Source organism: Equus przewalskii, chromosome 26 (assembly GCF_037783145.1).
Source record: "Equus przewalskii isolate Varuska chromosome 26, EquPr2, whole genome shotgun sequence".
In the NCBI taxonomy this organism is placed as follows: domain Eukaryota; kingdom Metazoa; phylum Chordata; class Mammalia; order Perissodactyla; family Equidae; genus Equus; species Equus przewalskii.
In genome coordinates, this window is record NC_091856.1 from 24,753,217 (window position 1) to 24,777,667 (window position 24,451).

General features: G+C 38.3%; 1 protein-coding gene across 2 annotated transcripts; it reads right to left on the reverse strand.

Moving 5' to 3' along the window:
• Window positions 1-312: 312 nt before the first annotated feature.
• On the reverse strand, window positions 313-24,451 carry RAB14 (RAB14, member RAS oncogene family). Of its 2 annotated transcripts, none has more exons than XM_070597025.1 (8): window positions 24,005-24,451; window positions 15,128-15,186; window positions 13,943-13,996; window positions 12,415-12,592; window positions 7,723-7,789; window positions 4,236-4,323; window positions 3,618-3,648; window positions 313-2,628 (listed from the first exon to the last, which is right to left on the reverse strand). In XM_070597025.1, the coding sequence occupies exons 2-8, from the start codon at window positions 15,177-15,179 to the stop codon at window positions 2,451-2,453; spliced, it is 648 nt and encodes a 215-aa protein (XP_070453126.1). In that variant the 5' UTR covers window positions 15,180-15,186; window positions 24,005-24,451; the 3' UTR covers window positions 313-2,450. The 2 variants fall into 2 exon arrangements, with proteins under 2 accessions (XP_070453126.1, XP_070453125.1); XM_070597024.1 differs by lacking the exon at window positions 24,005-24,451 and adding an exon at window positions 21,722-23,775.

The following is a 24,451-nucleotide window of genomic DNA, read 5'->3' on the forward strand; positions in this document are numbered from 1 at the left end:
ATAGGGGATTACACATGCAAATAACAAAATGTGGCCCCAAGTACAGTCAAGGGAGAACACTATCAGGCACAAAATGTGCTGATCTCACACTGAAAAAGGCTGACTGAGAACACTGCAAGAGTGATCCTAACACAAGGGTACACTTGTAGTTCAATTACTGATGTGGATTGCTACGCTATATCCGTAGACTTCTCTCTTTATACAACAAATAAGGACAGTTCTGCAATAAAAACTGACAACTTATGCCAAATAACTGCCTGAAGAAAATATGAAATCCTAGTATGGTTCAGAAAATAATGCAAACAATCTTAATTTAATCTAGATACAGGTACTTTATTTACAAATATTTAGATTAATAGCATTTTGTTACATCAAATGAAGAGTACAGCAGTCTGAATAAATCCTGTCACAAAAACAATAAGACCCACTGTAAGTAACTTTGGGAATCAGGGTATTGCACCTAAACAAGCCGCAGTCTTCAGTCTGTGATTGCTACCTTAGATCCCAATGGGTGGGCTGTTTGTTTTGTTTTTGTAAATATATACACACACCAGCAGGTCATGGTCCCTGGGCGAGTCCCTTGTGATGCAAGTGTAAGCAAAATGGATCACTCTAAGTCTTTAACAGAATATACCAACCTACTCCAGGAATCTTGTTTTTAAAAAAAGTTAAAGACAAAAACAAAGATGAGTCCACAAATTAACCAAATCCTATTCTCTGCACATTCCAGTTTTGGCTTTTATTTAACAATGACTATACAATACTCTGGTACTACCACGTTTACAACCCAGAAAGCTCTATTTTTCACTTTAGTGTCTGTAAAGAGGGATTTAAAATGTGTATTTTAAACACAACAGTAGAGTTGAGTGCATTTTACAGAATATACTGAGGTTTACCTATCCTACTTCAAATAACTTCTCAATTCCCAGCCTGAACCATAAACTCAATCAGAAATCAATTAACAGAAGTAAAGAACTTGATAAAACCTAAGTTTGTTGTCTACAGAACTAAGATTGTTTCCCTTGCAATACAGTATTCTTTCAGTGGCCAAACCACCGGGGACGAAGTAAGAACTTACTCTGCATTAGCACAAACACTGGAACACCGTTAGAAACATTTTCCCTTTTACAAAACAATTTATGCCAACATGACATAAAATAGACCCTCATACTAAGAACACAAGGGATAGCTTAAATTATCTCACTGTAGTGTTAAAAATGCACAATTTAAAATCCCTTAACAGCAGACCTGTGGTTCTGGCTGTCTGGTTCAGAATCTCACCATTCCAAGAAGATAAAGGTATAAAAGCTTAAAATGTGCAATAATAAACCCAGCCTTTTTTCTTTTTCTATACAGTAAGGCAAGAAATGCAGCCTGTAATGCAAAACGTTTACAAAAAGAGAAAAGCAGGTTAGCACATTGTCGATTGCACAAGAACAGTTAAGAAAATCAGCAGGTAAGCCACAGTGCAAAGATGGAACAGAATCTGCTAGTGTTAATCCTCTCACGCTAGGAGCTCTTTCCAGCATAATGTCCCCAAACACTGCCAGCACCAAAGGGTGGAGCCAGTATTACTTGTGAACTGCAGTTGTGTCTATTTCCTTGTGTGAAATGGAAGCGAGTAACATGGTCACATATAGGTCATACTGTACAAACTGGTATTTTATACTGTTCCAATGCCAGTAATCAATTTATTTTCTTCATTAAAATAATATACACAGAATGTATTGTTAGTTCGGTTCCTTCAAATTTTATACATATTTACTTTCTGCTAAAGAGAAAAGGATAAAATGGTATAAAAAAAAGATAAAGCTATTAAGCACAAGAGAAAAGATAAATGGATATTTTCCCTGTGCAAGGCTAAGACAGAAGCAATAAAAACGCTTCTCTAAAGAGAAGCATTTCTTTCTCCTCAAGAAAAATGCCACCCACACAACAGGGAATTTATCCGACAAAAACAAACAAAAGCAGTTATAGAACCCCCTCTCTGTCATCAGAAGTCGCTTCACAGCAATAAACTTAATGGTTACAACAGACATACTTAACAGTTAAAGATGGGAGAAAGGCTTAAGATACCATCAAAGTAAACCGTACAGTGAGACAAAGCCTTGCCAAAAAGAGGGAGGGGTAAAAATCATGAAGTCCAGCATCAGTGCTCAGTTTAAATCATGTGTTGGTGACATACCTATCACGAGGACAATCAAGGGGAAAAAAAAAAGTCTAGATTTACCATGCAGGAGAGATTACTCTACTTGCCTTTGATAACCTGATTACATCTAGTTGTTTAGCAGTTTAGTATTGTGTTAAACTGTTTTTACAACAGAGTTGTTTTTTTCCTTTTTTTTTTAATTAAACCCAGTAAGATGTACAGAAGACAATGAAGCAGTAAAAAGTACTGCTTCCAACAGACAGAGGTGAAAGGTCAAATGAGAGCCACGGCAAAGAGGTCACTAGCAGCCACAGCCTTCTCTCTGGGGTTGGGGTTCACTGGTTAGCCGGCCTCCCTGTGGGGCTGAAGGTTTGTGTTGTACACCAGACTCAGCAGCATTCAGATCCAGGCTTCCGTCCTGAATGTTCTGATAGATTTTCTTGGCAGCCTCAAGGAAAGCATCTTCTACGTTTTCTCCCCTAAGAGGCAATTAACAACTTGATTCGAGAACCATAGCTTTCTAAAAAGATAAGACGTTATACACTGACCTTTTGCTAACCTTTAGTCAACTGCCATGATGTCTTCAACTTAGCCACTGTCATCTAATAAGAGATTACCAGAGGACTGAGCTAACAGAACAACATGGGAAAATATTTTCTGTGGAAAGCATATAAACATGGTACTAAGAGCTGTTTCTACAAACCCTATTTAGATAACTGTATGTGTTCTAATCATTAAAATGATATATGTCAATATATAACAATTTCTGTAATAAGAGATGGTATTCCAAACAGAAATGAAATATCTCCAAATATGCAGAAGAGGATTCAGGATTTATATGGTCTGACTCGCCAAGCATGGACGTGTACTGTTTTTATCAGGCGATAGTGACATATTCCTGCTTAGCCATGTTCAAACTTCAGCTCCCTTAGGACTAACAGTGCAGATGAGGCTAACTAAAAAGGGGCTAGCTTTTCACCACTGCAAGGAATTTCTGGCTTAATGAAAAACTACGATGGGAGTCCTGGGGTTCAATTTTGGACACAGAATAACAATTAGAAAATGTTGATTATGCTTCTGATTATTTTTAGACATTGAGTATTTCCTTAAGTCATGCTTTTTACTGTGATCAGAAGTATTAAATGAACAGGGTGACCAAGCTTGGGTCCAAAATGTCAAACTCAACCTCAGTTGTGAAAGTCAAACACTTTGAAATGTTAACACAATTTCATTTATTAACCTGGATTACCAGTGGGCATAATCAAAGTACAATCTTTTAGGTAGAATAACAAAAAACATTATTTTTAAATGTGAAACAGGAAGCAAAGAGATGTTTTACTGTTCTTCCTGCCATAAACATTATATATTATAGATTATATGAATATATACATTATATATTTTTCATATATATGATTCTGAGAAATTTTAATGTAATTGAAAATGATCTACTAATTCTAGCCATACTTACGTTTTTGCACTTGCTTCAAGGAACAATAAGCCTAAAAATAAAATGCAGACTATGATTAGGACATTTGAAATTAGCTCACAAGGGCATTCTCTTCAGTAACATTGGAATAAGTTTCCCATGAGATTTCAGTACTCCTTCCTACCACAGTATTTTACGCAAGGGTATCTGTCTAAGATGGAGGGAATCTTCTATTTGCCATTAAATAATTATACTAACCCCAACATGAATCGCAAATAAAAAAACACATTTTGGGGGGCCAGCCCCATGGCCGAGTGGTTAAGTACGCACGCTCCACTTCAGCAGCCCAGGGTTTCGCAGGTTCAGATCCTGGGTGCGGATCTAGCACCACTCATCGAGCCATGCTGAGGTAGCGTCCCACATGCCACAACCAGAAGGACCCACAACTGAAAATATATACAACTATGTACTGGGGGGCTCTGGGGAGAAGAAGGAAAAATAAAATCTTTAAAAAAACCAAAAACACATTTTGGTATTTCCTCATTCTTGAGATGTCAACAGTTAGCATTAAAAAAAAAAGTTGTCAATCTGCACTATCAAAATCCCACTTTCCTTAGAAATTCTCCAAAAAAGCCATTAAAAGTCTTAAAAGAAACCCACCGTTTTCTTCAGCAAACTGTTTGGCTTCTTCATATGTAACATCTCTCTGTGCCTCCAAATCTGCTTTATTTCCTATGAGAATTATTACCTAATTTGTGACCAAAAGAAAACAAAAGCAACCATTTAAATCAACCATGAAAATTCTGAAATCCAAAAATCTTGATAGAAAAAAAGAAGTGGGCCAGAAAAGGAAACTAAGTACTAGCAATTATCCACCAGACAGGACAAAAGAATCATGAACTCACTAGTATTAAGAAGGACCTCAGCAACCATCTAGGCCAGAAGTTGACAAACTCTCTGTAAAGGGCAGGGAGCATGTATTTCAGGTTTGTGGGCCACATATGGTCTCTTTACACATACTTCTTTGCTTTTTGTTTTATTTAATAACTCTTTAAAAATGTAAAAGACATTCTTAGTTCACAAGCCATTCAAAAACAAAACAGCCCATGAAGCAGACCTGGTGTGGCCAAAGATTCTGATTTTTCTGAGTAAGATTACTAAGGATCCACAGACAAGCTCCAAGGGATCTGCGAATGCACTGAAATTAAGCACAAAATGCTATAAACAACGACATTCCCTGGAAGTCTGTGGCTTTCATCAGATTTTCAGAAGTTTCGGAAACCCTCAAAAAGTTTAAAAACTACTAGAGTTCTACTCCTTCAGGCTACAGTTAAGGAAATTAATGCTCAAATAAGGCAAAGAGACTTGTCAAAGGTCACTTAGTGAGTCAGTGGTAGGAGGGCATTAGAACCCAGGTAGAAAACTCAAACTGTGACCTTCAGACAAATACTAACCTACCCCACACTGTCCCTAGGCTAGCAACTGATGATAAATGTCTGTGTATCCATGGGGACACTGGAGGTGGGAGGAGGGGGTGAATATGAACACATATTCAGTGAGTTCAAATCCAAGGCAAAATATCATACACCTATATGACTTTGGAATCATTTATACAAGTGAAGTTAGGCCGAAGTTAAAGGCAGTCTGAAAAGTTCTAAGAGTGTGCAGCCTTGAGAAATAGGGCTTTGGTTTTCATTGGGGGGTCAGAGGAGAGATTTGTGGATAAACTGTCTCTGTCTATATATAAGCTTATTTGACACCAAATGGTAAACCTGCCCTCCTTCCAAACAGATGTGGCAATCCAGATACAGATACTTTAAGAATGGATGGTTTCAACTAAAAGGAATTTCCAACATTAAGTTTTTTTCATATAAAATTATGGCCTCTGGCTCTCCCGTGTCCAATAAACTAAATACCTATTTTGACTTGAACGTGAACTTTGAGCAAAGACAGCTGGGTAGTACAACAGAAGTGAGCATTCTTCAATCAGTGTGGACAAGTGCCCACTGAGGAGGGAAAGAAGTTTTCACATATAATCCACTAGTCTTTTAAAGAATAAAGTAAAGACACAAAAAAGGAAATCAACTTTTTAAAAATTCAAGTAGCACAGGGCCAATATAAGACAGGTACTCAAAACAAGAAACATTTGCTCAGTAGAAACACTGCCGCCTCTCCCAATTCCTTAAGAATTTCCAAACCATGCTTCCTACCATCCTGAAAGGAAAGACATAAAGTGGCATGCTAAAAAGACAGAGGTACAAAATACACCACCAATATGAGAAGGTATGTAACTACTATGTAAAATCAAAGGCAACTTTACAGAAAATGTCACATTTGAGCTGGACCTTAAAGAAGAGATTTTCTTTCCTCTGAAGATCTGGTAAGATTTCAAGAGGTATAAATGGGGCAGGAAGGACATGACTAATTTTTTATTATACTCCTCTAAGGACCCTCTACAATGAGTTTTTTGTTTATTTTATTTTAACGTTTTACTTGAAGTAACTATAGAATCACAGAAGCTCGTAAAAAGCAGTAGAGAGGTCCTAGCAACTCTTCGCCAAGCTTCCCCAATAGCAGCATCTTACAGACTTACAGTACACTCTCAAAACCGGGAAACTGGCACTGGTACAATCTGGAGCCCTGACTCAAGAGTTCACCAGTTTTACACCTGTGTGCATAGTTCTAAGCAGTTTTATTGCGGGTATAGATTTGTGTCATCACAGTCAGGATACAGAACTGTTCCATCACTACAAACGAGCTGCTTTGTGCTGCCCTCATTTTCGTCAACTCACACCACTCACACTCTCCACCCTCATGGCTAACCCCTGGCAACCACGAATCTCTTCTCCATCTCTACAATTTTGTCTTTTTCAGGATGTTTTATAAGCAGAACCATCCAGTACGTAATGCTTTGAGACGGACTTTTTTCACTCAACATAATGCCTCTGAGATCCATCTAAGTTGCTGCATGCATCAATAGTTCACTCCTTTGTATGGCTGAGGAGTATTCCACAGTGTGGATGCACCAGACTGCTTAACCATTCACTTACTGACGGCCATTTAGGTTGTTTGCAGTTTTCGGCTGTTGCAAATAAAGCTGCTATGAACGTTCACCTATAGATTAGTATAGCTACCTAGAGTGGGTTTAATGTGATAATGGATGTGAAAGTTCCAGGCACACTCCCTGACATAACAGGCAGACCATGTTAACTGACCCTCAATGTGATTAAACTGCTGTTCCCTGGTAAAAGCCACCCTTACCATGAGTACTTATTTACTGAACCAGGCCTCTGCCAGGTGCTGGAATGCAAGGCTTAGTGAGACACAGGCCTCGTTCTCAAGAAGTTCGGAGTCGGTCAGAGCTCAGTGCCTTTCCTCTCATGTTCCCCCAAGAGCATCTACTGAAACCATACTCATCCCTAAAACCCCAGCTCCAACACCACCTGCTCTGTAAAGCTTGTTTCTCCAGATGGCGCCACTCAGCCCAGGCGCCCCCACCACAGCACCAGTCACTCTAACTTAGATTTCACTCCCTTTTCAGCATAGTTATTTGTATACCCGCAGGTCATCTCCCTGCTCGATTATAATCTTTTGTGGGCCAAAGATCCACATCTGTCTCTGTATACTGCAGAGTCTAGCGTGGTGGTTGGCCTTTAAAATCTCAGTATCTTCTCAGTCTGGCTACAAAGCTAATTTTTTTAAGCATGCAGAATTCTTTTTATTTTTAATGGAAATTTTACTGAGATAGTTGTAGATTCACATATACTTGTAAGAAACAATACAGAGACAACCCTTGTACACTTTACCCAGTTTCCTCCAACGTGACATCTTATGAAACTGCCATAGATCCTTCCCTTTTAAAGTGATAGTTTCAGATTTCACAGTCGCCGCTTGACATGAGATCATCACCCCATTCAGAGCTTTCTCTTTTCTTTAACCACAAACATGAACAAAAACTATAAGATGCGAAACTTGGGGTAATTAGTACCAAAAAAAATGTTAAGTTTTCTTCAATTAATTTAAGAATAAAATAAAGATTTTTCTCATTCTTGGTATCCAAATACAATAATCCCACTAGCAAATGGCTTTCTTTTTCGAGTTAGCTTAGATCTTAAATTTTACACACAGGAGACGTCATTTAACTTACAGTATTCGGATTGGTGAGATTCCGTGCATCTGTCAACCAGCTGCTTAAGTGGTTATACGTACTTCTTCTGCAAAAATCAAAGTTTACATTTGTGACTGCCACATACAACTGCCATTTCAATAGAAAAAAAGGCAACCAATATTTAAGATACACACTTTAATCAACAGATTCTAAGAAAGTATTTGCTTTGACTAGATTGTTACTCTAAAGAATAACAGTTGTGGATGCAAACACATACTTTTACTAGCCAAACCTATTATTTTTAAATTAATAATTCAATATCCAACAATTCTCCTAAATGTCAGGAATAAAATGTTTACATTTAAAAGCAGATCCATAAACAGACCAATAAGCAAGCAAAGAACAATAGAGAAAACTGACGAAAAACAATTCTGAACTCAGGATTTCCAATCTGAAAAAAAACTAAAATTACTCTGAAATCATCCAGATTTTCAATCACAAAATGGAGAAAAAGTTGTACCAAAATGTCTAACCAATAACACATTGAATGGGAAACATTTTTGCATCTGTCTTTAAATTTTTCAAATTAGAAACCAAGATAGTCACACTACTGTAGGCTGATATAAAATTCACCTTTCCAGGGCCGGCCCAGTGGTGCAGCGGTTAAGTGTACACGTTCCGCTTTGGCGGCCCAGGGTTCGCCAGTTCGGATCCCGGGTGCAGACATGGCACCACCTGGCAAGCCATGCTGTGGTAGGCATCCCACATATAAAGTAGAGGAAGATGGGCACGGATGTTAGCTCAGGGCCAGTCTTCCCCAGCAAAAAGAGGAGGATTGGCAGCAGTTAGCTCAGGGCCAATCTTCCTCAAAAAAAAAAAAAAAATTCACCTTTCCTTAAAAGGTAAGTTAACTACAACAAAATAAAAAGTAGGTTTAAAAAAAGCATTTTATACATTTGACTGGAAATTCAAGTCCCCAGATATCAGAGAGTGAATTTATCCTAACTGTACTCTTATTTACCAGCAGCTAAATCATTTTGGGATTCAGACTGCCCTTTTTCTCCACTTTCTCCAATCAGGAGTTTAAAAACTCATAGGCTCATTTGCACTAGCCAAGTAGGCCCTAAGATAGCAAACAAATCCAAATAGTTTACAATATTATACACAGTGTAACATTAATCAGATTTTACTAAAGGGGTCAAAATAATTAAAAAAAAAATTTTTTTTTTTTGAGGAAGATTAGCCCTGAGCTAACATCTGCCACAAACCCTCCTCTTTTTGCTGAGGAAGACTGGCCCTGAACTAACATCCGTACCCATCTTCCTCTACTTTATATGTGGGATGCCCACCACAGAATGGCTTGACAAGCAGTGCATAGGTCTGCACCTGGGATCTGAACCCACAAACTCCAGGCTGCTGAAGCAGAATGTGCGAACTTAACTGCTGAGCCACTGGGCTGGCTCCCAAAATAATAAAATTTTTGAAGGTTAAAAATGTTTCTGAATTATATAGACTCAAGAGAACATTAATCCATCTTATTCATTTAACAGATGAGGAAACAGAAGCCAACAAAGATTTAAATGATTTCAGAGCCAGGCCTAGAACCCTTTATATGCATGGTGTCCTCAAAGTATTTTGAGTTTAGCCTTGTGAATATATTCCATGATCTCCAGCTGCCAATGCTCATATAAACTTTGATATCCCAAACATTTAATCCTTTCCCAGCAGGAACTGAAAAAACTCCTTACTCAGACTCTCTTTTCACTGTGCTATATCAAATTATATACAAATCACCAATGAAATGGCAAAAAAGAGGTCACACAAATCAAAACAACTTTTCCCCAATGTCTCAAAATTTTCTAAGTAAACACTGGTCAGACATCATTTTAAAAGAGCACAAGCATTATCACTGTTCAATATTTGTAGAACTGGCACACCTTGTTTTTACAAAACAGATATCTCTTGCTTCGTGCACAAAACCTTAAATAATACAAGTCCACAAATATTTATACCAATTATGATGAATTTTAAAATGTCAAAACTGACAGCAACAGTGAATTACATACTGCCACCACTTTGTTAAACAAAAAATCTACACAACCTTCGCAAGTAGCATCAAAATCATGTAAACCATATGATATACATGTACCATAACTTCTGTAATGATTCTGGTAATTGTTTCGTTATTACTTTAAAATTCACCATCATAATTTCAAATCTATAAATATAGTACCATCCAAATATTTACTAATTGGTGGTACTAGTGCTAAAAAAAAAAAAAAGTGCTAAAATATCCCTAACTTTGGCATAGATGTTAGATCTAACATATCAAAACTGATATAGTCAAACCACCACGAAAAGCTGTGATGCCAATTTAGGAAAGCACTCAGTAACAATTACAGTTCATGCCAAGAATAAAAAACATTCTTAAAGCAGGGACTTAAGTTAGCAAAATGTCAAGGATAAATAATAGAAAAAAGTGGAAAAAGAAATCAGTGTCATGGCTGTAACACTAACGTCAATATGAAGTATCACTGAGTCAAGACAGCACCTGTCTAAAGCCTGAAGGACTTTTTCTCAGTAAGTTTTATTGGGATACAACAAACAGACTATAAAGCTCATCCTTTTTTAGTATATTCACAAAGATGTGCAATAATCACCACTATCTGATTATACAATATTTTCCTCACCCCCAAGAGAAATCCCACATCCAGTAGCACTCACTCCCCACGTCATGGCAATCCACTTTCTGTCTCTATGAACTGGCCTATTCTGGATATTTCATATAAATGGAATCCTACAACATGTGACCTTTGTAAAAGTCTAGCTTCTTTCACTTAGCAAGATGTTTTCAAGGTTCAGCATGTATCAGTGTTTCCCTCTTTTTAACGGTTGAATTATATTCTATTGTATAGATATACCATACTTGTTTATCCATTTATCAGTTGCTGGACATTTGGCTTGTTTCCAGCATAAGTACTTTTTGACGACTTGAACAGACACAAATTTTACCAAAAGTATTCACTGTGCTTAAAAGGTATGTTTAAAAGCAAAACATATACATGTATCAAACCATCACATCGCACACCTTAAACTTACACAATGCTGTATGTCAATTATATCTCAATAAAGCTGGAAAACAAAACACACAAAATTGGCAAAAAGTGCTACAACACTACTACAGACTGATATACTCTAAGCACACATCACCATATTTAAATTTTATTAATAATGCTTGGAGTTTTTAATTATGTGAAGTCTCTAGAAGGCACCTCTCATAAAAGGATGTCCTGTACAGATGGCCAGGTTTTCAAATAGTCTTCCCACAGAACTATTTACTGATCACGTTACCCATTGCCTGGCTATAGTGAAGAGCATTAACGCTGTTTCAGCCTGTTTTGCCCTGAGACCACCCAATTCTAGAATTTAGTGAAACTTCAAGCACTATAATTACAATCAACCACTATCTTTTTTTTTTTTTTGAGGAAGATTAGCCCTGAGCTAATATCTGCTGCCAATCCTCCTCTTTCTGCTGAGGAAGACTGGCCCTGAGCTAACATCCGTGCCCATCTTCTACTTTATATGTAGGACGCCTACCACAGCATGGCTTGACAAGCAGTGCCATGTCCGCACCTGGGATGCGAACCGCTAAACCCCGGGCCACTGAAGCGGAACGTGCGCACTTAACCAGTGTGCCACAGGGCCAGCTCCTCAACCACTATCTTTACTCTAAGGCAACATTTCCCAAAGTGTGTTCCTCAATAAAATAAGCTTAGGAAACATCAAATTAAACAAAGTTAAACAATTTCTTTACTGCAGAACTTCTCAGGGTCCCAATATACTAATGTGCACTGTGACTCTTCAAGAGGAAACGGTATAAAGCATTTCCCAAAGGAAATACGCTTGAAAGTCTAATTATCAGTTGGTCCCACCCACCCATGCCTACTCCCACAAACAGTGAGACAAGAGTCACACCGCTTTAGACTATCACTTTGCATTAATATGAAAGGTGACCCAGTTCATTTTCTAGCTTACAGTAGACAGACAGCACAGGGTTTAATGAAGTGACACAAGTTTCCATGTTTTACAAAGTCAAACATTTATGGTCCAGTTTTGTTACTTTATATCAAGTGCTCTGAGTTTCCAGAAATAGTCAAACTGAAATAAATTTAATCTTGCTACTTGAAGTATTGTAAACCACTTCAATCCTTTTTAGGACAAAAAAGAAATTAAGTAAATAAACAAATACTCAAAACACCTTCAGATGCAAGCATAAGAACTTTTTATAATCTACCAATTTGGATTAGCAACACTACTTAATTCCTTGCGTGGCCTTATTTTGCAAAGGGGCAAACTTCGACAATAGAGACTGAATAGACTAACTCCTGAAGACTTGCTCGCTTTCTACTGAAGTGAAAAGAACAAAGTTTGGTATAAAATATTATTTCACCTCAAATAATTCAACTGATGCTTCTTTTCAGAATAGTATTCTTCTATTAGCTTCACCAGCATCTCCTAAAGTTTTTCTTCAGCATATCCACACTCAGAAAAGGAAATCAACATGTTATATCAAGTCTTACACAGCAATTTAGAGAAGAAATCGTCAAAACCCAAATAAGTTCATTTACAGTCACATAACTACAAAGAATGCCTAAATCAATAAGAAACCACGCTGCCTAAAGTAGATTTCTTTTTTCAGGTATAAAGGTTAAAAAATTACCCGTCTCTTACCTAGTGATATCATAGACCATAAGCGCTCCCGCAGCTCCTCTGTAGTAGCTTCGTGTAACAGCCCTAAACCTCTCCTGTCCTGCTGTATCCCAAATCTGCAGTTTGATTTTTTGGCCACTAACTTCAATTATTCTTGTACCAAATTCAACACCAATTGTGTGAGGACAATCAGCCATAACTGTTAAGGAGGAAAAGAAATATAATATAATATTCCAACTTCCAAAAAGCTTCAAATTAAGACTAGTGGGAAAAAAAATCCACTGGATAATCAAATGACTTATTAATGCTTGTAGGCTATAAACAGGCCAAAGCTAGGACTAAAAAATAGAAAAAATTCAGCAAAAACCCAGAAGTCACAGAAATGTGACTGGACTAGAACAGGGGTCAGCAAATTTCTATCAAGGACCAAATAATAAATATTTTAAGGTTTGTAGGCCAAAAGGTTTTTATCACAACTACTCAACTCTGCTGTTGAGACACAAAAGCAGCCACAGAGAATACATAAAATGGACACAGCTGTGTTTCAATAAAACTTTATTTACAAAAACAGGCCACTACTGGATTTGGCCCACAGTCCAAAAGACAGTTTGCTGTCCCCTGGAATAAAAGAATCTGCAAGTTAAAAATAAAGATTTTAATAAATTCTTCATAATACCAACATTATATTATACTATTTAGCCCTCTGACAATCATTACATATAACAAACCAATCAATGGTTTTAGGACTTCTAGGAGCTGTTACTCAAACAAATTTTTATCCCGGAAAACATTATCAAGATCTCAAAGAAAATCAAGCTTAATAAATACTTATAATTATATATTGGCAAGTTATATATGTCTAATCCAATATGACAAGTTTGTTCGTCCTTTCCTTGTAATTAGGACACTGAAAACCTAAATCCACTACTCTCTGGTCCAAGTACACACAGACCACTGGACTCTGCATCAAAACGTTACAATAAGGAAAAAAATACCACAGAAAAAATTTCAACTCTATGGAAACAATTTCAACGATATTTAGCCTATCAGTTTCATAAAACAAAATGGCCCCTTCTGCTACCACCCAAAACAGAGTTGTACTTTGAATCTTAATCAACTGGTCGTAAACGTAGAAAGAATTCGATTTTAAATATTTCCAATCTATTATTATTTAGTTGACAAATGATATACACAGCAAATTTCCCCTAATAAGATAATTTCTGTAATGGAAAGTCACATAATAAAAAAAATCAGATTATTTAAATTTGACACTATAGTATACATTTTTTAAAATTAAGTTTTACCATGAAAAATTTAAACAAGTGAATCAAACTATATATAGCATATAAAAATCAACACTACATACAACATGCGAGTATATTTCATTTAATCTGCATCTAATAAAAAAAATCACCTCCTAAAGACAGAAGAGCACATGCAGGAAAAGATTATGTTCAAATGCATAATAGTACACTGAAGATGACACTTTTCAAAAGGTGGGAAAGTGACAATAAAGAATTTACTGTTTCACCTTACATACTGAACTTACATTTTTTTTCTGTAAATTGGTGAAGTAAGCAAGATTTTCCAACTCCCATGTCCCCTGTTTAAAAAAAAGTTTCAAGTTGCAATTACATTCCTCGATTTAACACTCTTACAATTATATGCAATGATTGCTATACCTCTTACCATACATATCACAGCGCAAATTTCTGGGACACAGAAAAGATGTATTTCCCTAATTCATAATGAATTCAAAAGATCATACAGGTCAGTTTTCATTGTGATGTACAAATTGACTATGCCTAATATTTGGCAGTGACAGAATTTGGTTATAAATTATATTAATAAATAGCCACTAGTGGGGAAGTGCTTTTAAACAGAGAAACTGTTGTAACAGTATTTTTCACTTTGAGCTATTTCAAGGTTTTATACTGTTTTTTCCCCTTAAACCCATGCATAAAAGCAGAAGACTCCTAGGAGTAACAAATATGGCAGCATAAAAGAAGCAGAAATAAGTTTTGGAAGTTTGACTCACTACATCCCAACCTACCTCATAGTTCTTATACTTCTTATAGAATTCCACAAAAGAAAAGAATGTACATTACATGAAAACCACAACAGAACAGATGTTATCCCTGACTGTACTACAGCAATTTAACCCTTGGTGAAGGAAGCATTATAATAGCTGCATAAGCTCAACATTAAACCAAACTGTTCTAACGTAAAGAATTAACTGAACTGAATTCAACTGTGCTCCTACAACTATACTTGGATAAACAGTACTGTCTTTTAATTTAAGCAAAATCTTCTTGAAACTTAAGGGGAAAACCACCAATACTATATTGTATATACATTACTGCAATTATTCTAAATCAATGTTCTCTATCAATTTTTGGAATCCAGGGGGCTCTAAGGGCTTTCACGTTATTTTTGGAATGTATCAGCACTCCTAGGAAATTAATCTCATTCCTAGTGTTAACAAGCTTTCAAGTGGCCCTCAAGAACAACCAGCATCACTTCAAAAGGTACCCAGCATTGTACTAGAAGTACCAGGGCCACAATGCAAAAGGTACATTGCTAATGCAAAAAATAAATCTTATCAAAGGAGCTTTAATTTTGCAGGGAGAGAATCATTCACTTCTTCCAGAATAGTACGTTAAATATTATTATTTAAATAGTTTGTAATATTAACCCTCTTTGGAGAACAAGAGCGTAAGTTAAATAAACTTACCGATAATAATATATTTAAAGATGTAAGAGTAGTTGTACGGTGCAGTTGCCATGGTGGCACTAAAAACAAAGAAAACTGTTACTTTAGAAGTAAAGTATATACAAGTTATCCAAGCTGATCATTACTATCCCTTTAAAGATCTACAAAACAAAGCACATTTATTAGAAACAAAATATTGGTTACAGTAAGTCAGAATAAAACTGCATTTCCCAAATTGATCAAATGCACAAATTCTCTTGGATGAACACTGCTTTAACATTCTCATGTATTAGCCACAGAAATATAAGAAATCATTTATATCAAAACAGTCCCAATATTTCACTTTAGGAAATATCCAATAAGAAATGCTACTCTGGAAAATCTCAAACAAGGAAATCTTTATAAATTTAAGATAAACATCATCACAAATAGTCCTCCTTCCCATTTAAGGTCCCCATCCCTGTTAACTGATCAAGTGAATCAGTTATGGCCTACTCAGTCAGAACTCTGATTTTACAACCGAATGTCACAAAAAGTTAATTTATAAATGCAAAATATTTTTACTCTACTTTAAATCAATGGTTAGCATACCATCCAAAGAAAGAGCAATCATATTATTCCCCCAAAAAATTAATGTCAAAATTAGACAAAACCACATGAAACTGTTGTTCTTATAAATTTTTTAAAAAATCAATTACTGGCAATTTCATATGGCTCAACCTAACAGAGGATTTGAAGATTAACAATGTATCAAATGTCTGCTATTCTAGGAGCTGAGAGAAACAACGGCATAAAATATTACTTGCCGTGGTAAAATCTGAGTGTATGCATTAGAAGATATTTCAAAAGATCACAGTCCATTCCTTTCCCTTAGACAGACTTAACCTAAAGAATTCTAATTTCTCTCCTACTTTTAATAACTTAAAAAAAACCACACCAATTTATTCAAATGAATGCCTTAAATGTGTCAGACACTGTGCTAGGTGTTAGAGAAACAAGAGGTGAATTCTAAACTAGTAATAAAGTCAAAAAAAGTTTATTCTCAAGTCAGTTTTCAGCTCAAGGAAAGACAAAAATTCTTCATATATATGAACATTTAACCCCATTTTTAAAATTTTGATTTCCAGTATTTTTTTTAATCCAGTTTTTAATGTTTTGGCCAAGTGTCACATTACACAAGCCAGATATTTGATATGATTGGAGATATTCATTTGCTGAAATTAATAGCTTACTGTATATCATATTTCAAATAAAATTTCTATATAACAAAATTTAACTGTAGAAGAAGTATACACTTAAGTGAATTACTGTTCTCAAAGAAGAGGAAGTTGTTAATTATGGTAAATTATGAGACAATCACTTCACACAAGATAGTCTTTTCACTTAGCTGTATAAATTACATTCAACAAAAGTGGATGCCCTGCTACCCAGTCCACCCTGACATGTTGTAACACATTTATAATCAGTCTTTGACATCACAAAAAACTCCCTTAACCAGTTCTTTCAGGAAAGGGAGTTTTTCTAGTTAGATTAACTCCTGATTCTGAACATCATAATAACTTCATTCCCTTTTTCCAGACACAGGGGACTCAAAACTTTTATGAATGAACTTGGTCCTCAGGCTAACAACGGTCTGGTTTATTTACCAGATCTCTGAACCAGATCCCAAACACAAGGAAAAAAATAATCTCTCACAATAAAAACGATATTTATGGGTTATTAACTTCTTAACCTGCATTCCTCCCAGACTCTTCTTCTAAATTAATTTTTAACTCCATTCAAACTTGGGGAGAAATAATGAGTTACCTTTAAATTACTGTTTCTCTCATACTCTTCCCCTTCTGATTTCCCTATTTCCTTTCCCTCTTCTTACTGAATGTGTAGCTGTGCATACTTTGCTTCCATCCATTTTATTATGTTAAAACTGTGGCCTTGGGGACAGCCCCATGGCCGAGTGGTTGGGTTTCACGTGCTCTGCTTTGGCAGCCCAGGGTTTCGCCGGTTCGAATCCTGGGCACGGACACAGCACAGCTCATCTAGGCCACGCTGAGGCAGCATCCCACATGCCACAACTAGAAATACACAACTATGTACGAGGGGGCTTTGGGAGAAAAAGGAAAAACAAACAAAAAAATCTTAAAAAACAACAACTGTGGCCTCTAACAATCCAATGTCCACTTGAAATGCCTAATGGCTAATCAAGAAATTATATCCAAGTACTAATTTTGTACTTGCTAATTTATCACAGAGCATTCATTAATTACATATCTACTGAGATGACTAATTTTGACAATGTTTTTTAAAATTACCAAGCATTAATTAGTATAAAACACTTCCAAATAAAAGAATGATCACTATTTCAGATTGAATACCAGTACCTGTCTCCACCTCACCACACAATTTTCTGTTTCAGGTTTCTTAAAAATTACAAATAAAAACCCTAAAAGTATAGTTAAAGGAAAGCTAGTCAAACTTACTAATTTCAGTAGACAAGCAGAAAATATCTAGCACTGCAGCCACTAACACTCACAACAGGACCCCCTTTCTTATTCTAAGGTAAGATATTAGCTAGGTTTAACTATACTCCCATAGTTTCTTGGTAACATTCATGCAAAATTATGTATTTTCAGGAGAGCTATATGAATATATATGCGGCCCCTTTTACATATTAACTATGCTTAACATTGCTTGAACAAAGAATTTCTCAATCTCATTTCTTGAACATGAAACATATCACTGTCAAGGTAAGGAATGTATTTTTAACTAGCTTTGGAAGGGGAAAACAAAGTTTTTCCTCTATTACTTAAGGGTGCTTTTGCTTTACTTTGAGAACTCAAAAGTCAAAAAAAAGGGAGGGTTAGCAAGAAATGTTGGTCTAGTTCAAACACTCTGAAAACATGAGGCCACTCAACACTACAATCTCCACTAATTAAAAATCTTGATAATATTCTGTAACTTGTGCACAGTTACTGGTGTGGTTAACATGTACTTTCTTCCATTTTTTTTTTTTGTAAAGATTTTTTTATTTTTTCCTTTTTCTCCCCGGTACGTAGTTGTATATTCTTCGTTGTGGGTCCTTCTAGTTGTGGCATGTGGGACGCTGCCTCAGCGTGGTCTGATGAGCAGTGCCATGTCTGCGCCCAGGATTCAAACTAACGAAACACTGGGCCGCCTGCAGCGGAGCGCATGAACTTAACCACTCAGCCATGGGGCCAGCCCCTCTTCCATGTTTCACTAAAGCATCTGAATAAAGTTCACATGCAGATAAGATCTCTTTTAATGCCTTTGACTCCTTTCAGAAAAGAGTACGTATTACATTCAGACAACAGGCATCATTAAATACATGATGAACAACTTGCAAACTAATAACACACACAATTGTATAGTTACCATTTACTGGGAACTTAATATATGCCAGGCATGTGCTAACCACTTCACATGCAATCTCATTTAATTCTTACTGCTACCCTTACAAAAGAGTGACTACTACCCTTACTTTACAGAAGAGGAAAGACTCAACAGGTAAGTAACATGCCCAGAGCACACAGCTAAGCAGTCAAGTCTCTACTGAACCTAGGACTGTTTTGACTGCCAAGAACCCCCTCTTAACCACTACACCATCCTGCCTCCTCCAGTTATGAGATATACTATGAAACCCTAGAGTGGTACTTTGGGCCACAAATCTTTCTCAGTTCACTCACTTGGTTCTAATTTAATATTCTGAATAAGCAGTATTAAATAATTACATTCAGAGGATACACTGTGACCAGGATTTGTAGATATGGATAAATAATAATAGTAATAATAATTCATTTCTATCTACTTAGAAAAAAGTTTCAGAAGGGAACTAACATTTGTTGAGAGCAAACCGTGTGATGCTCTGCACTACTTTTCCCTGTATTGTCTTATATAATTCTTCCTTAATTCTCACAACTCTGCAGAATCATTATCATTATGTCCACGTAAAAACTGAAGAAATGGAGGTTCAGAGAAATTCACTAATTTGGCCAGTGTTAAAAAGTCAGTAAATGTCAGAGCTGGAACTCAAACCCAGGCCTGATTCCAGAGAACAGGATTGTCTCCAACTAAGGTAGCCTTTAAAGGTATATATATGTAGATTGATAAAATAAAAGCAAAAACTCAAAATCAGATGAAGATGGAGGATAATTATACTAAAATTTAGGGTAACAGTTTTACTATTGGTGCATGTAAAATTTAGCTCTACACTTCCTGGCTGTCAAGAGAACTGTTTACTAAATCCATATTAAATACTACTAATTGTTGTGTGGCCTCTTTCAAATATTAACTATGCTTAATATTACTTTAACAAAGGATTTCTCAATCTCATTTCTTGAACATGAAACATACCACTGCTAAGGTAGAAATATATTCAAAATGGGTTATGTTATTGCATAAAACTCTGTAACATGCTTTTTTAAAATTTTGCTTTATTTTTTTACTTTATTGAGATTGCACTGGTTTATAACATTACATAAATTTCAGGTGTACATCATTATATTTTGACTGCAACATGCTTTTTTTCACTTAACAAAATCATGGATCTATTTCCAGGCCAATACTTACAGATCTAAATGTTTAATAAATGCATATTAACCACTAATCATTGTTGTGCCAAAAATAGAATCACATGGTCTCCATATACTGAGTCAGACACCTTTCAAAATGAAATTATACAGACATATAAATGACTAGTTTTGAAATGTGCAGATACAGATGAGAAAGTAGGCACTTCCATACATTCTGCTTGTGGGAGTCTGAATGGCCACAACATTTTGGGGAAGAAATTGGTATATTTTAAAATCTTAAAAATAATCCAAATCGCCCTTTGGCCAAGGAACCCACTTAGAAGTAGCCTACAGAAACAAAAGCTTCAGTCCACAGGGTTAAAGGTGGAAGTTCATCTAATGCAGCATTTTGACAGCAAAAAAACTAGAAACTACACTGCCATCAACAGGGAAATGACTGAATAAAGTAATCTGTACTATGAAACAACAAACATCTGGCTTCAAAACTATTTAGGTATATATGTACTAACCTGGAAATACATCAACGATTTTGGTAAGTGAAAAAAAGCATGTTGTAGAGTTTTAAGCAATAGCATATCCCAGTTTTAAATACACACACATACACTCAATCCTATATGTATCTAATATGGACGAATATACACCAAATTGTGAAAAAAGAATACATGTGCTGAGAGTAGAAAAAAGGAAAAGGCAAATTATTAACTTTCTTTATATATCCCTGCACTGACAGTATGAGCAAGTACTACATTCACTGGTAATATTCTAAAACAGTAAAGAAAATAAAGGACTGTTAAATATTTTAAAAGCATTTTTATATACAATTCTAATACAAAACAAGTTAAAGAATAAACAAAGGAAAAAAACTCCTATTCATATCTCCAAACATTACTTCCACATTTACCAATAATATGGGGAACATCATATGAAGCGAATCATACAATCGGCCTCAAAAAACAAACAAAAAACATCCTAATAATTGAAGGTATTTTTTCCTTTTTTTTAATAGTTTGGCTCCTTACTGTGTTAACTTATGCACTATGCCTGACTAATCCTTTCACGACTGTTATATATCTACTTTACTCTATTCCTTAGAACATATGATGTTACTGTGTAACTTTTACATAACTGATTCAAGACAACCGAGGAAAAAAGCAGCCCACTAAATATTCCAGGTGATTTAAATTCTGATCTTCATTATTAAAGTTAGTAAGCTTTCTTTTTCTTTTTACATGCAAGACACTTTGTTAAGAACACCAAAGCCAAGATAGACTCCTTTTGTGATTCCAATATAAAAATATTTGTTGAGGGGCCAGCCTGTGGCCGGAGTGGTTAGCTTCCTGCGCTATACTTCGGCGGCCCAGCGTTTAGCCGGTTCGAATCCTGGGCACCAACATGGCACTGCTTATTGGGCCATGCTGGGGCGGCATCCCTCATGCCACAGCTGGAAGGACCCACAACTGGGAATACACAGCTGTGTACTGGGGGGCTTTGGGGAGAAAAGAAATATAAAATCTTTTCAAAAAAAATATTTGTTGAGCATCTACTACTAAACACAAAGCCTTGTGCTAGGCTTTGACAATATAATAATGATAAAATCAAGAACATTGTCCCTGCCTTCGCGGAACTCAAGAACAAGCATCTTGATTTGCTTATAGATCCTCTAAGGTGGAATGCTACTTGATCCGTCAGTCAAGTGGACACAAAACTTTGGTATTTAATCTAATCTAAATGAGTGATCAATTTCCTTTCCTCAACAGTATGCATTCTCTGAAAATAACTCACCCATTTCTGAGACTCACTTAAAAAAACCTTCACTTCTGACAAGCTATTTAATGTCACACTTTTATATAAATTAATGTAAATAATAAAAAAGATTGGATTCCTTAATGTGTTAAGAGAAAGACAAAATTTTCCAGCTAATTATGATGGTATGCTAAGAATAGGATATAAAGTACTCCAATACTGCACCTCTATTCATAGACGGAAAGTACTTAAGAGTAAAAAAAAAAAAAACCCCAAACCCTGCACTTACTAAAGTTAAAAGGATTAGTAATACTGAAAAATTTACCGATGAGATGATATGATGTCTGAGATTTGCTTCAAAATAATTTGGTGGAGAGGGTACAGGTGTATATAGATGAAACGAGATGGACCATTGTCGACACTGGCTGATGGGTACATGAAGCTCAATATACTACTCTATTTTGTATATGTTTAAAACTGTCTAGAATAAAAAGTTTTTAAAAAGTAAAATATAGTATCTTTGATATCTCTATCTGTACATTGCTGTCTCCAGACATACCTGGCATTTTTAACCACATGAAAATGCTTCAAGCTTTTTTAAAAAATGAAACATCTTCCAATAGCTCTACTTTTAACATATTCTATTTGCCTTAATCCAAAATTTCCTCTAATAGTACAATACCCTGCACAGTTGAAGTAGGCAACAAATATAAAGTCTTAAACGTGAAATATAAAAAGCAAAAACTTTTAAAACTATAGCTTTAATTCCAAGGAATTTTTTAGGTTATTAGAATGTAAACGTTTTACATCTTTACAATAACTGCCATTTATTGAGTGTCTAATATATCCCACCTACTTTATAAACAATCTTTAATCCTAAAAGCTCATTTTACAGATAAGGAAACCGGCTCAGAGAGATGATACATCCATGGCCAGACACTGCTAAAGGGAAAGCTAAGACTAAGGCCCAGGTCTAACTCCACAGCTCTCCAAAGCCACGCTCCTCTCACTGATTCAACAAATATCGAACACCCACTACAGGCCTGGCGCTGTTACAGGCAACGGGGCACTCACTATATGCTAAGCAACGTGCTAAAGGTTTTCAATGCCATTTAATCCTCACAACAACTCTAAAACGCAGGTACAATTATCCCCTGTGTAAATAAGGACACTGAGTCCGAGAGGCTAAGTAACTCGCTTAAGGACACTCAAGTAAGGAAGTGGCAGTACTGGACTGGGAACCCTCGAAAACTGTTAACCACTACATGCCTCAAGGCACCACCAAGTAAAAGAGCCTAAGCAGAACTCTGAAGACAAACTGTGGAAAGTCTTGGAGGAAGAGGAAGCGGGAGCTGGATTACTGCAAGGCCAAGTTTATCCTCGATAAGCACATCTAAATAAAAGGCAGCGTGACAATTAATAAAGAAACGAGCGGTCACCTCCGCAAGGGCTCAAATCTGCGCTCTGACACTTGCTGTGGGACCACCAGGAAAGCACCTGCCCTCTGGGAATCCCAGTTTCTTCTTCCAGCAGAAAACGGAAATCTCGCCCTCTCTCCCCCGGGGGTGCGAGAATGAGGAGGGGCAGCGTAGTGGCTGACACCACAGACTGGGTTATAAACGAGCAATCCGATGTCACCCAATGCAAACACAGGAAAAAAGGAATTAAACCGCAGCTCCACTTTAAAAAGCCACGTCTGTACCCCTGGCCTAACCTGAACGTGGTTAACCCCAGCCACCGTGCAGGGAGAGGCCAGTTTCCACGTCCCACCATCAACCAGCCACATCACAACTTCGAGCCTCAGTTTCCTCGCTTGTAAAATGGAGACAACTCTACTCATCACCGAGGGCTACGCGAAGCGACCCAAACCCACGTGAAGACACCTAAATCCGTGCCCGGCGCAGAGCAAAGTGCAAACCATCGAAACACGCTCGTTCCTTCTTTTCTTAGATTCTAGAAACGCCAAAACTTTTGTCTTCTTCGTTACTGCTCGATGCTGCCCGGCCTCTGGGCCTTAGAGGGACTCACTCAAAACAGCACCCCGCACGCACAGACCCCCAGACCCCTTCCCCAGCCCGGGCCCAGGGACGTTCGACCACACCGACAAGGACACCGGAGCGGCTCCAAGATGCCGGCGGGGCTGCGAGGCGCTGCCTTTTGTACTCGGGGCCCGATGCGGCCCAGGAGCCGGGAAGGCGGCGCCGGGGGTGGGGGGCGGCGCGGCCCGCGGGGGTCCACAAGGCCGGGGAGGTCTGCGGCCGCCGGGACCCGCGGCGGGGCGACGGGCCCAGGCCGGCCGGGGAGGCGGGCAGGGAGGCCGCGCACACCCTTCCCGCAAGCCGCGAAGCCCTCCGCGGGCCGCCGAGGAGCGGCGCGGGCAGGCGGGCGCCGCGCGGGGACCCCTCGCCCCCGCACCGAGTCCTGTCAGGCCCGGCGCCGCGCCGCCCACCGCCGACCCCGGGCGCGCCGCCGCCTGACAGGCCCGCCCCGCGGCGCCGCCCGCCCGCCCGCGGCCCCGGCTCGCCGTCGTCCTCCCCCCGCCCCGCGGCCCCGGAAAGCCGGACACAGAGGCCTCGGCCCGACGGACACTGCGGAAGGCCCCGGTTACCTGGGGGGTTGCTGGTGGCTGGGCAGCTTTCCGGGCGGGAGGGGGGCGTCAGGACGAGGAAGAGGAGTGCGGGCGCAGCGGGAGAAAGGCCCGGGCGGTCGGCCGAGGCCCCGGCAGGGAGCGGGCGGGCCGAGGAGGTGCGGACGCGCCGGCGGCAGTAGCGGTGGCGGTGGCGGCGGCGGCGGCGGCGCCTGCTCCGGCGGCTCCCTCAGGATCTTCCTCGGGCAGGTCCAAGATGGCGGCGCTCCCTGCACAGGGTTTCCTGTCACCCTCGCAATGGGCCGGACCACAAAAGAAGGGGGAGGAGGATGCGCGCGCAGCTGGCGGAGCCCGGAAGAGAGTGGCCGGGGCCCGGCCCGCTAGCCACGCCCCTTCCTCAGCCCGCCCCTCTGGACTCGTCGCGCCGCCGTCGAGGCCCGCCCCACCGGCCCTGACGCCTGAAGAGGC